This window comes from Hemibagrus wyckioides, linkage group LG01, assembly GCF_019097595.1.
Source record: "Hemibagrus wyckioides isolate EC202008001 linkage group LG01, SWU_Hwy_1.0, whole genome shotgun sequence".
In the NCBI taxonomy this organism is placed as follows: domain Eukaryota; kingdom Metazoa; phylum Chordata; class Actinopteri; order Siluriformes; family Bagridae; genus Hemibagrus; species Hemibagrus wyckioides.
The window spans coordinates 3,345,780-3,359,653 of NC_080710.1; the positions used below are offsets into that span (position 1 = coordinate 3,345,780).

Genomic DNA, 13,874 nt, shown 5'->3' on the forward strand with positions numbered 1-13,874 from the left:
TCCCTAGAATAGGAGAGACAGAGGGAGCAGGATGGATGGAAGGAAGGAAGGAAGGAAGGTGTAATGTTAGTATATCATATAAAAGAGGCGATACAGGTGTTCTCCGGTTCTGAGCCTTTATTAACAATCATGTAACAACCGTTCAACATGCACACTCTCTGGTCATTTCTGCTAGGCTCACCTTCTGACCCCCAAATTCCCCATACTAGCTGCGTATGTCACAACAAGTATGAGCTACTCACTATATTACTGTATGTAACCTAAACATCTATCATTACGAAAGGAAGAAGGAAAGCAAGAAGGAATGATGGGATAGGAAGAAGGAAAGGTAGAAAGTAAGTAAGAAAGAAAGAAAGAAAGAAAGAATAAGAAAAAGAACAGACCAGGGGGGTCAGAGATAAAGAAAGAAAATCAGGAAAAATAAAAAAACGGAGAGAGAAAGTGATGCTTGTAGTTTCCACAATTGACAGTTTAGAACAGCTCCCTCTGGTGGCTAGAAAAGGAAACTTAACCCAAATACTAGAACATTTACCTACATATTTGCTTCTCTCTCTCTCTCTCTCTCTCTCTCAGTCAGCAAAGATGTTTAACTATGCAGGATGGAGGAATACGTGTAACTACATCTTCATTGTGTTTGCTCTGTTCTTCATCGTCACCCGACTCATCATCTTCCCATTCCGGTACTACCCCCCACCCCACACACAAACACACACAGAGATATATTAAGATAAACCCTTGTGTAACCTCTGTGTGTGTGTGTCAGGATCTTGTACTGTACGTGGGTGTATCCTCTCACCATCTACCCTCCGTTCTTCGGATATTACTTTTTTAACGGGCTTCTGCTAGTGCTGCAGTCTTTACACGTATTCTGGGCCGCACTCATCATCCGCATGGCGCTGCGCTTCCTGCCCCGCAACGTACGTATACACACACACACACACACACACATACTTGTACACATACACCTGTCATGACTACCACTTATTATCAAGCTTTAATTGAAATAACATTATATAAAGCTTCTATAGTAGTTTAATTGAACAACTGACTAAATCTCGTGTCCTTCAGGAGATCGTGGAAGACGAGAGGAGCGACAGAGACGAGACGGACGACTCAGAGGAGGAGGACGAGGAGAGGAATGGCAAGATAAAGAAGCATGGAACGATAAGGAACGGCTACACAACACACAACAACAACCACCGCAACCATCACAAAACACACTGATAAAGAAACTGACACACACACACACACACATTACCATGTGAGTATGCTACTCTGTTACAGACACTGCTAACCGCTAGCTCACCTCCAGGCCCAGAGAAGAGCCTCTGGGATTTGCCGATCATGTCATGAGGTCACATGACCATCATTTTGGTGCTTCCTTTTGTTTTTTCTTTGTTTTTTTTTTGTTGTTTCTGTAACAACACCAAATTTAGGTCTAGGTGTAAAATATGGGTTTTATTTGACAAGCCATTAGCTAAGTAGCTAATTCATTTGCTAGATCTGGACTAATGGAGTTGATTAAAAGAAAACATTCACGCTTAATAAATCCAAGTCGATGACAAGACACTAATTTTCAGGGAACGTGTGACTCTTCAGTAGTCCCCTAGCTAGGGATCTGAGGCTCTAATATGGATTTGGTGCATTACTGTATGCATAATGATACCAAAGTGCCAGAAAGAGAGATATCTGAGGAGAGAGAGAGAGAGAGAGAGAGAGAGGGTGGGGGGTGGGATAGACTGCAGTACGGTCTTTAGTTTACTGACTCGTGCCTTATATGTCCTTCCTGTCCTCGTCTGTCCGTCATTGCTCTGTTTCTGTTTAATTTTAACACCAAATCTGTCTCGCTGTCGCACAGCAGTCACGTTAAAATCAAAATCTTCATGTGAATCTACACAGCTGCTTGTGTATGTGTGTAAATAATAAATATATATATATTTATTATATATATATATATATATATATATATATATATATATATATATATATATATATATATATATATATATATATATATATATATATATATATATATATATATATATATATTGCAGAACACCAAGTGTAGTGAAGCAGTACATCTGGGACACGTCCTTTAAGCAGCGTTTTCTGTCGAACACACACACACACACCGGCCTCATCCCAAACCACATATCACCACCCTGCTGAACTGTAATGAAGGTAGCTAACATGGAAAAGAACAAAACTGAATAATGAAAACTGGCCTTGTTCCAAATCACATACTTTTAGTATAATATGAAGGAAAATGTTGGCTGTGTTCCAATTTGCAAATTAGTTAATAATACATCAGAACAAGAGTGATAAATGCTAAAAGATTGGTTGTGTCCCAAAAAGCACACAAGGCTGCATCCCAAATTGCATACGACCAAAGATAGTAGTGTGCTTAATAATTTTTCATTGACTTCCACCTCTCTCTCTCTATTTTGAATTACTGCTGCGTCCTCACTGCCAAAACTTAACTACAGTGTTATTATTTTTTTATTGTTCAGTTTTTTGAGCTGAAATGTTTTTTTTTTTTGATTATGATGAATGTGATGATGATGATGATGATGATGATGATGGAGATAATAAACCAGTGAGAATCACAGCTGATGTGACATTCTTTGCATAGTTATTAAAGCATGTCGTAATCCGCTGCATTCATTCTTGTTGAGTGAGGTCAGAGGAGAAGAACATCCAGACAGGTTCAAGTTGAAACAGGAAGGATGCGGCCAACGTTCTTTACGGCCATACGGAGCAGAAAGCATCTCTATACCTCGAGGCAGATGTGCTGCAACAGTAGAGGACCTCGTCAGGATCCAGTCCTGTCAGCGACAATTAGGTACAGGATCACTCAAACTGCACTGCTGAAATTTCTAGATCAGGAGAACAGCTGGATGTTTGTAGTCAGAGCTCCTTCCTCCATCAACTCATTACCAATCTCACCCTGATCCCCTGTCCCAGGACCAAACACTCTATCCATCCTAAGACTACAGAGCACTGATGAAATACACTATTTTGCCAAAGGTTTTGGGACACCCCTCCAAATCATTGAACTCAGGGGTTGGGCTTGGCCCCTTAGTCAAAACTGCGAGCCAGGTCAAAACTGGGACGTCTGCCTTTACCTGCACATGAATGTAATATGGAATTGTCCCGCCCTTTACAGCTATAACAGCTTCAACTCTTCTGGGAAGGCTTTCCACAAGGTTTAGGAGTGTGTTTATGGGAATTTTTGACCGTTCCTCTAGAAGCACATTTGTGAGGTCAGGCACTGATTTTGGACAAGAAGGCCTGGTTCACAGTCTCCGCTTTAATTCATCCCAAAGGTGTTCTGTGGGGTTGTCGATTGTGTTAGTGTGTGACAGGCCAGTCAAGTTCCTCCACACCAAACTCACTCATCCATGTCTTTATGGACCTTGCTTTGGTCACTGGTGTGCAGTCATGTTGGAACAGGAAGGGGTCATCCCCAAACTGTTCCCACAAAGAGCATGAAATTGTCCAAAATGTCTTGGTATGAAGCTGAAGCATTAAGAGTTCCTTTCACTGAAACTAAGCTGCCGAGCCCAACCCCTGAAAAACAACACCTGAACTCAATGATTTGGAGGGGTGTCCCAAAACTTTTGGCAATACAGAGTATCAGTGTACCTGGATGCTCGTAATTACAGATAATGGAGGAGAGAAACTCCATGAACCCCCATCCCCAATTCATGGCATTTTGTTTTAGTTTTCTTTGTCATTCTGGTCAATCCATACTGAGTAAATGTTTCTGCATGATTATTTGCTTTATGTCCGTTTACTTATTTGACAGTTATAAACAGCCTAAGAAGGAAGAGCTCTCATAACCTAGCAAAGTGGGTTCTACTAGAAAAGGTTCATCAGATGGTCTGGAAATGGGGGAGTAACCTCATCAAACAAGGTACAGAGCATGCTGAAACTGATACACTACTACTGTAGATCAGTACAATCAAATACAGAGGTGTTTTTTCATGAAATGTATTTAATCAGTGTGAAAAATCTTACATCATAAATCACACGTACAGCAGAGTGCTAAATGGAGAACAACCAAAAATAATAATAATAATAATTCCAAGCTTATTGTGTGCTACAGGGTTAAAAACACCTGGAATGAGTTCATTTCCTGGCAAATTTTAGAAGTTTTGGTCATTCTGTTGATCCACCGTTCATCCACAACTGGACCTTTCAAATTCTGGAGGGAAAAAAAACCAGGCAAAACTTCTGAAATAAACCAGTAAATGTTCACACTGTAATCCTAACCCTCTTTTGCTGTATCCTTAAAAGAAAAAAAATCTACTAAAACATTCATAAACCAATAAATACGTGCATTCTAGTTGACTTTACAAGCCATAATAAAGACTAATGTTGCAGTAAGAGATTTAGGTTTCTGTTGTTCTGGAGCTGAACTCTGTTCTGTACCTTTCTGTGTTGATGTTGAGGGCAGCATGATGGGAAAACCCGGCCTGGACTGATCGGATCATGAACCAAACTGATGATGACGTGTGTCCGGTTTACATCATCATGACTGACTGCTGGTGAGGCTTGACACGTCCTTAGACAGACGTGGATAGGTTTTAACTGATGTATTTGTTATGATGGGTTATCTCACACACACACAGCTATATATACACAGTGTGAACGCTCGTACTCGGCTCCCATACCATCGTTTCATCCTCAGTGCAGCCGTCACACTGAGACACGTGTGTATGAGGTGCAGCATTACTGTTAACACAATGTAAATACATCCCGGCTGTTATATTCAACCTCTCTGTCTCACGCCCGTGTATCATCCTCTGCACTTTAATACAGGCTCAGATACAGATAAAACACCTGCGTTAAAAATAGTATACGTGAACCTGGAGCTTCATGTTCTGGGAACCTGAACCCGAGCACATGAAATGCAGCTACTATCTTGAAAAGAGAAATGAGGTGCCAAGAACATTCTAGTAGACTCAAATAGCCCAGTTTTTGTTTCACAGATATAGGCCAAGCAACAGTGAGGAAAGATACCGCACACGCCATGTCCTTTCCCCTTCGGTGAATTTGCTTTTTCAGCAAAAAACAAAAATGTTTAAAAACCTGAAACTGCTACAGCGAAATAGTATCAGCTGGCACCTCTGTAGATAATGGGAGACAGAACGAACTCTCTAAATCCTTCCACAATACAGTCGGTAAAAGTTAAAACTTTAGTAAACACTGAGAATCGACTAACACTCTGCGCACACTTAGCTTCTGTTCAGTAAGTGCAAATAAAATGAAATAGGAATAAGAATAATAACCGTTTGAACATCTGAGCTTAAAAAAACAAAACAGATTGTTGCCTTTGGCCATGATCGACGGAGTGGAACTAATACGGATATGCGTGATCGGTAATGTTGTGTCTAAACAGGTGTGAGGAAAGATGAGGGGGTGTGTGAGGTACGACCACGCTGGTCCGGGTTTGAGAGTTTTGGGTACTAGGGCGGACAGAAATCTGCGAAGTACGGGTGTTGAAGCGCTTCCTCCGCTGATATCCGCTGCACCGGATTGCACTTGAGAAGATTCTGTAAAGAAAAACAGAGTTATTAAGTAATTAGTGGAAACGGAACATAAACTATGTTGCCAAAAGTTTTGGGACACCCCTCCAGATCATTGAATTCAGGGGTTGGACTCGGCCCTTTGCTTCAGCTTCATACCAAGACATTTTGGACAATTTCATGCTCCCAACCAACCAGTACACAAAGCAAGGACCATAAAGACATGGATGAGTGAGTTTGGTGTGGAGGAACTTGACTGGCCTGCACAGAGTCCTGACCTCAACCCCATAGAACACCTTTGGGATGAATTAGAGCGGAGACTGTGAGCCAGGTCAAAACTGGGACGTCTGCCTTTACATGCACATGAATGTAATATGGAGTTGTCTCCCGCCCTTTACAGCTATAACAGCTTCAACTCTTCTGGGAAGGCTTTCCACAAGGTTTAGGAGTGTGTTTATGGGAATTTTTCACCATTCCTCTAGAAGCACATTTGTGAGGTCAGGCACTGATGTTGGATGAGAAGGTCTGGCTCACAGTCTCCACTCTAATTCATCCCAAAGGTGTTCTATGGGGTTGAGGTCAGGACTCTGTGCAGGCCAGTCAAGTTCCTCCACACCAAACTCACTCATCCATGTCTTTATGGACCTTGCTTTGGTCACTGGTGTGCAGTCATGTTGGAACAGGAAGGGGTCATCCCCAAACTGTTCCCACAAAGAGCATGAAATTGTCTAAAATGTCTTGGTATGAAGCTGAAGCATTAAGAGTTCCTTTCATTGGAACTAAGGGGCCGAGACCAACCCCTGAAAAACAACACCTGAACTCAATGATTTGGAGGGGTGTCCCAATACTTTTGGCAATATGATGTATTTGCATACTAGAAAATGATAGGCTGTTATGTTTTATGATGCAATAACGCATGACTCTGATGTTTGACAGCACGTCACCTGTAGTACGACCCACCTGTAGTAAATCCCGTCCCGTGCTGCTGAGTTTAGGGACGACGTTCACCAGCGACGTAGTTGCAGGGTACATCGGATACGGCTGTGAAGACCAGAGAGACAAATAATCAAATAAAATAATCCTCTAACGCTAGTTCAGATGCCATCGCTCAGATCAGTGTGTTCTAGATTACCTTATAATCAGGGAGTTTGGTCATGGTCTGCCACTGTTCCTCTGTAGGTGTGCCCAGTAATGTGATTCAAGGGTTAAAGAATAAAGTATAAAAGAATCCAAAATAATAAGTGATGTACTAAATATAAACTCAAGCCCGTGAATCACAAATAATTTCATTATCAAGCGTTAAAAATGAATTCTTCTTTCTGATTTGTTTGTATTTATTTACACACAGTGTAAATACACAGAGACTATGATCCAGACCTTCTCGTCCAACATCAGTGCCTGACCTCACAAATGCGCTTCTAGAGGAACGGTCAAAAATTCCCATAAACACACTCCTAAACCTTGTGGAAATCCTTCCCAGAAGAGTTGAAGCTGTTATAGCTGTAAAGGGCGGAACAACTCCATATTACATTCATGTGCATGTAAAGACAGACGTCCCAAAACTTTTGACAATGTAGTACATGTTGCTGAAGGCTACAACAAAAAACTATTATTTTGATGTTCTAGGAGTACAGCTATTCACAAACAGTGTGCTTATGTACCAGTTAAAACTGTGTGTGTGTGTGTGTGTGTGTTAGATCAAAAGGATATCTAAAGATCCGTTTCAGCTGGTCGTCTACATCGTTTCCGGGGAACAGCGGCCGTCCGGCGTTGGCCAGTTCTCAAAGCAAACAGAATAAAAATGTCAGGTTTTAAACTTTTTTTTTTGTACAATATAAACGATTTAAGATTTATTTATTTTCTACCTGCAAATATGCATCCAGCTGACCACATGTCGATGGAGGTGGAGTACAGCTTGGCACCGAAGAGCACGTCTGGTGGCCTGTACCACAACGTCACCACCTGAAAACATGTCCATGTGCCGTTTACACGTTTAAACCCAACATTAATGCAAAAAACAACACACACACACAGAGTGTAGTTTTTAGTTTGTTTATAGTTGCATTTTGATGTTCTCACTAGCTATAACACAGCATGAAGAAGCTGTTGCTATAGAAACAATAACGTATTCGCCGCTGCACTGTCAAAGCCTCTGGACCAATCGGTATACGTTTTGATGCTCTTACCTCGGCGGAGTAACATCGTACAGGAATCCCGAACGCTCGGGCCAACCCAAAGTCTGCCAACTTCAGTTCACCGTTCTAAAATAAAATACAAGAATAAAAGTAAAAATGAAATAAATAACGATTAGTGTTATTCCTCCCTATCAGGCATAACATTATGACCACCTGCCTAATACTGTGATGGTCCCCCTTTTTCTGCTTAAACAGCCCTGACCCATCCTGCACTGTGTATTCTGACCCCTTTCTATTAGATCCAGCATTAACAACTTCTCATCTGTTGGATCGGTTCACACGGTCCAGCCTTCTCTCCCCACGTGCATCAATGAGCCTTGGCCACCCATGACCCTGTCGCCGGTTCACCACTGTTCCTTCCTTGACCACTTTTGATAGATACTGACCACTGCAGACCGGGAACACCCCACAAGAGCTGCAGTTTTGGAGATGCTCTGATCCAGTGGTCTATCCATCACAATTTGGCCCTTTTGGTCAAACTCAAAGCTCAAATCCTTACGCTTGTCCATTTTTCCTGCTTCTAACATCAACTTTGAGGATAAAATGTTCACTTGCTGCCTAATATATCCCACCCACTAACAGGTGCCATGATGAGGAGATACTCAGTGTTATCCACGGCACCTCTCAGTGGTCATAATGTTATGCCTGATCAGTGTGTATACATGACCATCACTTCTTGTGTGTGTAAACTAGACAGTGTGTTTGTTTTCAGTTTTAAGTGAAATGGCTTTACCCTGTTGATGAGCAGATTTTGTGGTTTGAGGTCTCGGTGAAGGACGTTGCGGCTGTGACAGAAGGCGAGTCCTTTCAGCAGCTGGTACATGAACGACTGCGGCACAACAAAAACAAAACTCAGCAACATAATCCAAAAGTAATATCACACGCAATCCACTTGGACATTACAGAGCTCCAACCTTCACGATCTCAGGATCCAGGTCTCCGTTGCAGCTGTCGAAATATTTCTTCAGATCCTGAGAAAGAAAACCGTCACTGAATGAGTTCTGGATGCTGATTGGTCAGAGTTTCTAAGCTCTAATAAGATGATGTTTATTTAATATTTTATGGAACGGGAATCTCCAATGTCAACATGTAAAAGGGGTTATGATGATCTGTCTTTGCTTATTGATTATTTTCCACAAACAGCATATCCCCAAATTCCATCACTGTACTAAAGAAAATCAGGAATCTTACCTGGTCACAATATTCGAACACTAACGTCAGCTTTTTATCACTGTGCAGCACGTCGTGTAGTCTTAAAATATAAGAGAAACAAAAATCAGTAAGTCATGGTAGAATTTCCGTTGTGGCTGAGGGAGGTGATTTGAGGAAATGACACGTGAGTGCGGATGAACAGAGGTGTCATGGGGTTTACCTCACAATGTTTTTATGCTTCAGCTCTTTCAGGAGGCAGATTTCTCTCAAGGCTGAACTGGGAACACCCTGAACAAGGAGCACATTGCATTAAAGCGTCCCTTCGAGACATGCAGTGTTTGTGATGGCCAGTGTGTGTGTGTTCCTTACCTCATCGTCATCGTCCAGTCTGACCCGCTTCAGAGCCACGATCTCATGCGTCTCTCTGTTTTTCGCCTTAAACACTGTGCCATAGGTACCTGCAGGTGATAATTATTATTATTAATATTCCCTATATATCTCCCATTATTCATTCCATGCACTCCAATACCGTTGAACAATTTAATGCAGTTTTGATGAACGCTGCATTTGTAGCTCTAAACGGGTCGTGCGTGCTGTTACAGGAAAATAATCAACTCTCGTGGGTTTTAACAGGAGCCCTGGGTTTTCATCTTCATCATCATGTCCTTGATCATTTTCCTGTAGTAGCGCGTGACCGAGTGATTTATTCCACACAGAACATTTACACAATGATTCATATCCTGTAAAAAATGTTAAGGAAATAGAGGTAGAGGCCAAAAGTATTAATGATGCTGTACTGTGATGTTTGTAGAAAAGGAGCCGCCTTTTTATACATCATAACCCAAATAGTGCAAAATAGTCGAAAACGCTGAATGACGGGTTGCATTTGAACGCTGCATGATGAATCGCTTAATAAACATACATACATGCATACAAGCAAAACTATAACTTAAAACATTCAATACGCATTACACGTAAAATAAAAATAAATAAATAATTTAATGTGTCTCAAGTATATTTAACCAGTAAAGCTAATTAGATCTTTGAGTCTAATCTTACGCTAGCCGTTAGCTAGCAACGGCACGAGCGTCTCTCCCAACCGGCGCACAGGAAGCCTGACGTCTCCCACTCACCCTCTCCGATCTTCTCTAACTTTTCATACTTCTGCATGTTTCAGCCAGTTCAAAACTAGCTAGCCGCTTTTTAATTCCTATTGAAATAAGCCACAGTACCGCTTGGTTAACGGACCAACGTTAATATGATCACTGGGCTTCCCAGTTGATGCCGTCAACAAGCGAAGGGGCGTATGGAGAAGACAGCTGCTCCAAGATGGCGGCGGTGTGAGGACTCTATTTTCCAAAATAAAAGTAATGATGACTTGCAACTGTACGAAATTAATGGTACATACAGTTACCATCACATTTAAATTATTAGATTATTAATATTATTTATCCTTGTGTGTTTTAATGTTCAGTTTTGTTTTCTCGAATGTATCACGGAATCTGGAATTTGACCTCTACGCAGCCGTCTTTAAATATACCTTTATTTTGATACGTATGGTTTGAGATTTTAACTTCCGCGTTTTCTTCATGGACCAATCCCAAATGTCGTCTTTCTCCCTACTTACGTGACCTTCGTGCGATAGCGTTTACATACCCTACCTAGTGCACTATTGTTCCAAAACCGGTTATTTTGGTATCCTCATGTATGTGTGTCCCTCATGTGGATAAGAAATAAACGTGCTTTTTGCAGTTTTGCTTTATTTACACGTGAAATCTCACCTTTAGTGGAATTTAAGGTAAGAATGTTCATATATTTTGTATGAAAGGGACGTTAATTGTAATACGAGTGCTGTTTTTGTCTTAAAATAATCCCGAAGCAGCAGTGTCCCTTTACTGAGCTTTTATTTTTCTTGCCAAAACTTTATTCTTTTATTTGCTAAACAACATCTATGGACCAAGACATGTGTGTTTCTTGTGCATTAAATGTGTTTAAAAAGAGCGCACGTGAGTTAAAGGTGCCATAAGCGTTTAGAATGGAGAAAACGAGGTTCTGTCCTAATCCACGTGACACACTTGTTAGGTGCACTTCTTCAGGATGGAAGGAAACCAGGAAGACACCTACACAGTAACATTATGTTTCTAGGGTCACTTTTAATTTAAAGCACATCTCCATCCCCAGAACCAGGAAGAACTTCATCTGGTGTCATCTGCTGCATCTTTTCATTATTGACCTACTCTGTCTTTTTTTCTGGACAGACGTCTTCAGCATCATGAGTGCATCCAAGGAAGCCTTGCAGGCCCGTGTGAAGGCTTTGGAGGAGGAAGTGGAGCGACTGAAGTACCAGCTAAGAGGAAAGAGCGACCAGGGGACGATGCCGCCGTTAAAGGCTCAGGAGAACAGCGGGAACAGTAAGAGAGGGAAGAAGGCGTTCGACTTTGCCGCACACCCGCGCCGCCACGTGGCGCTGCGTCTAGCCTACCTGGGCTGGCAGTACCAGGGATTTGCTGTGCAGGAGAACACTGACAACACGGTGGAGGCGCGGGTGTTTGAGGCTCTGCTGAAAACAAAGCTGGTCCAGGACAGGCAGAGCTCCAATTACCACCGCTGCGGCCGCACGGATAAAGGAGTCAGCGCTTTCTCACAGGTACAACACCACCACCACGTTCCAGTCTTCTTGATTATTCCAGCTGGAGGATATGCCTGCATTTGGTTACTCCAGTTACTCCAGTTTTTGATTTCGGTCACATGACGTTCTTCCAGCAGTTAGGGTGGAGAAACCGTAATGTTCTTCTGTTGGGAGGAAGTAAAGAGCATGAGAATAAATAGAGATGTGATTAAAATAATAATGATGCTGTATTGCAGGTCATATCTATTGACCTGCGCTCGAGTCAGTTCAGCGGTCTGGGTGTGACCGTTCCTGATGGCATCGAACCTAAAGCCGGGGGTGGAGCTGAGACGAAAGCAGAGTTGCCTTATGTGAAGATGCTGAACCGAGTCCTTCCTCCTGATATCCGGGCTCTCGGCTGGTCTCCGGTGCCCATCGGCTTCAGCGCTCGCTTCGACTGCCAGTCCAGAACATACCGGTACTACTTTCCCTGTGGAGACCTGGACGTCCAGCTCATGGCTGAAGCAGCTAAACGGTACAGGAAACAATGTGGTTGTGATGTTTTGTGGTGTTGTGTGTCTTCTCATACAGTTAATATATCGTGTGCAGATATGAAGGCACACATGACTTCAGGAACCTGTGTAAGATGGACGTTGGTAACGGAGTTCTGCAGTTCCAGAGGACCATCACGTCCGCTAGCGTTCAGCCGTGCCAACCCGGTCACCCCTCCCCCTCCGACCCTCAGCGCCTTTACGTGTTCGAGGTGAAAGGTCTCGCCTTCCTGTACCACCAGGTCAGCACACGCTTTAGACGTTGTTTTTATATTCTTTCTCTTCTAGCTCATTGATTTTGGCTGTTAACGTTCTTTCTTGTGCAGGTTCGTTGCATGATGGCGGTGCTGCTTCTGATTGGCCAGAAACTGGAAGCTCCTGACGTCATCAACCAGCTCCTGGATGTTAAGAACAATCCCAGGAAGCCTCAGTACAGGTGACACAATTGATGGTTTTTGTGCGTAGTGTATTCTGTCATTTGAATAGAAGATGAAATGTGTCATGAAGGTAATTAGAAGGTAACACGGAGAAAACGTGCGTTGTGTTTTGTCGAATATTCGTCCTAATGACGAGATTGTTGTGGATATTTTTTCAGCATGGCAGTGGATTACCCTCTGGTGTTGTACGAGTGCCATTTCGATGGCCTGAGGTGGATTAGCGAGCCTGAAGAGGAGAGCCACGTGCTCAGCTCTCTTCTCCAACACTGGACTCAGACTGCAGTCAGAGCTCAGGTGCTGAACGGCATGATCCACGGCCTCCAGAGCCCCGACACAGGTGTGTGATCAGACACGGTGTGTAAGAAATACACCTTGTTCATTATTTTCCACCTTCTGACCAATCGGGTGAGTTTAATCTAAAGCACCTAAATAAAGTTTCATGTTCGACCCTCAGATAAAGCGCCGGTTATACCGTGCTGCCTCATGGAAGGATCCCGACAGCGCAACTATCGCCCCCTGCTGGAGCGGCCGCGCTGCGAGAGCCTGGAGTCGCGCATCCAGCACTTTGTGAAGAGAGGAAGACTCGAGCGGGAGGAAGGAGAGGGCGGGGAGGAGGGCAGCACCGTCTTCAGGGGCAAGAGGTCAAAACATTCGCATCAAGCCAGCTCCAAGAATCAAGAAGACGCCGACCTGCTGAGCCAAACAGACATAACTTTACAGCCCTCATAATTGTTTGTTTATCCGCTTCTTCTACAGACTGAAAATTAGACGATCCATCCATCAATCTCTGGGGTTTGTCGAGTTCTTTATCAGAAAGGGGGCGGAGCTTACATTCAATCCCACTTGATTGCATCAAAACGAGGGTTTTTTATTCCCTCAGTAACTATTTGAATTCAGGGCCATTTAGCTAGTTAAGGCATGACCGTGCTAACTAGCAGGTTGGTTTAGCTAACGTTTCCGATCCTGCAGGATCTGTTAAGAAGCCAGATACCTAAAAAAGAAATAAAAAAAGTTAGGGGAACTTGTAGTGCATAATTACAAACGGCTCTGGAGGAGCAGGACACGAGTGATGTTAACATATTACTCCATTTTTTATTGTGTTTTTTTATTTTAAATATTTTATTTGTGAATTTCTTAATCGAATCATTTTCAGTTGTGTACATTTTCATTTGGATTAAAAACTAACGAGTCCATGATGAAGTACGCCTCATTTATTCAAACAGGACACTGATTTTATGGAAAATTAATAATAATAATAATAATTAAAAACTAAACTCCATTATTTATTTGTTTATGTATTTTTTAACTCTGTATTAAGCTTTATTCAGTAAAACGACTTATTTTGTTCTTTTGCTTAAACAGTCGCGCTAACAGCCGCCATGTTGGATATTTTCACTTCA

General features: G+C 42.4%; 3 protein-coding genes across 8 annotated transcripts in view; 2 read left to right on the forward strand and 1 right to left on the reverse strand.

Moving 5' to 3' along the window:
* cers2b (ceramide synthase 2b) overlaps window positions 1–1,927 on the forward strand; it is a 9,765-nt gene extending 7,838 nt beyond the window's left edge. The window contains exons 9-11 of one of the 2 annotated variants that reach the window (XM_058402576.1): window positions 574–680; window positions 764–917; window positions 1,069–1,927. In XM_058402576.1, the coding sequence (XP_058258559.1) occupies window positions 574–680; window positions 764–917; window positions 1,069–1,224 (417 nt within the window). In that variant the 3' untranslated portion in view covers window positions 1,225–1,927. The remainder of the gene's footprint in view (window positions 1–573; window positions 681–763; window positions 918–1,068) is intronic. The other variant, XM_058402566.1, reaches the window with a different exon arrangement.
* Window positions 1,928–2,022: 95 nt separating this feature from the next.
* On the forward strand, window positions 2,023–13,680 carry pus3 (pseudouridylate synthase 3). 5 transcript variants are annotated; one of them, XM_058395633.1, is made up of 9 exons: window positions 2,023–2,842; window positions 3,809–3,916; window positions 4,460–4,550; window positions 11,137–11,525; window positions 11,744–12,021; window positions 12,096–12,279; window positions 12,364–12,473; window positions 12,633–12,811; window positions 12,929–13,679. In XM_058395633.1, exons 4-9 carry the CDS (start codon window positions 11,151–11,153, stop codon window positions 13,201–13,203), a joined length of 1,401 nt encoding a protein of 466 aa, XP_058251616.1. In that variant the 5' UTR covers window positions 2,023–2,842; window positions 3,809–3,916; window positions 4,460–4,550; window positions 11,137–11,150; the 3' UTR covers window positions 13,204–13,679. The 5 variants fall into 5 exon arrangements, with proteins under 5 accessions (XP_058251616.1, XP_058251600.1, XP_058251588.1 ...); XM_058395617.1 differs by lacking the exons at window positions 2,023–2,842; window positions 3,809–3,916 and adding an exon at window positions 4,110–4,249; XM_058395605.1 differs by lacking the exons at window positions 2,023–2,842; window positions 3,809–3,916 and having other exon boundaries at window positions 4,411–4,550.
* cdk5 (cyclin dependent kinase 5) lies at window positions 4,544–10,207 on the reverse strand. Its single transcript, XM_058395645.1, has 12 exons — window positions 10,012–10,207; window positions 9,248–9,336; window positions 9,099–9,166; window positions 8,918–8,978; window positions 8,641–8,697; window positions 8,460–8,555; window positions 7,718–7,792; window positions 7,397–7,493; window positions 7,240–7,311; window positions 6,664–6,722; window positions 6,492–6,572; window positions 4,544–5,558 (listed from the first exon to the last, which is right to left on the reverse strand). The coding sequence occupies exons 1-12, from the start codon at window positions 10,046–10,048 to the stop codon at window positions 5,472–5,474; spliced, it is 879 nt and encodes a 292-aa protein (XP_058251628.1). The 5' UTR covers window positions 10,049–10,207; the 3' UTR covers window positions 4,544–5,471.
* Window positions 13,681–13,874: the final 194 nt, after the last annotated feature.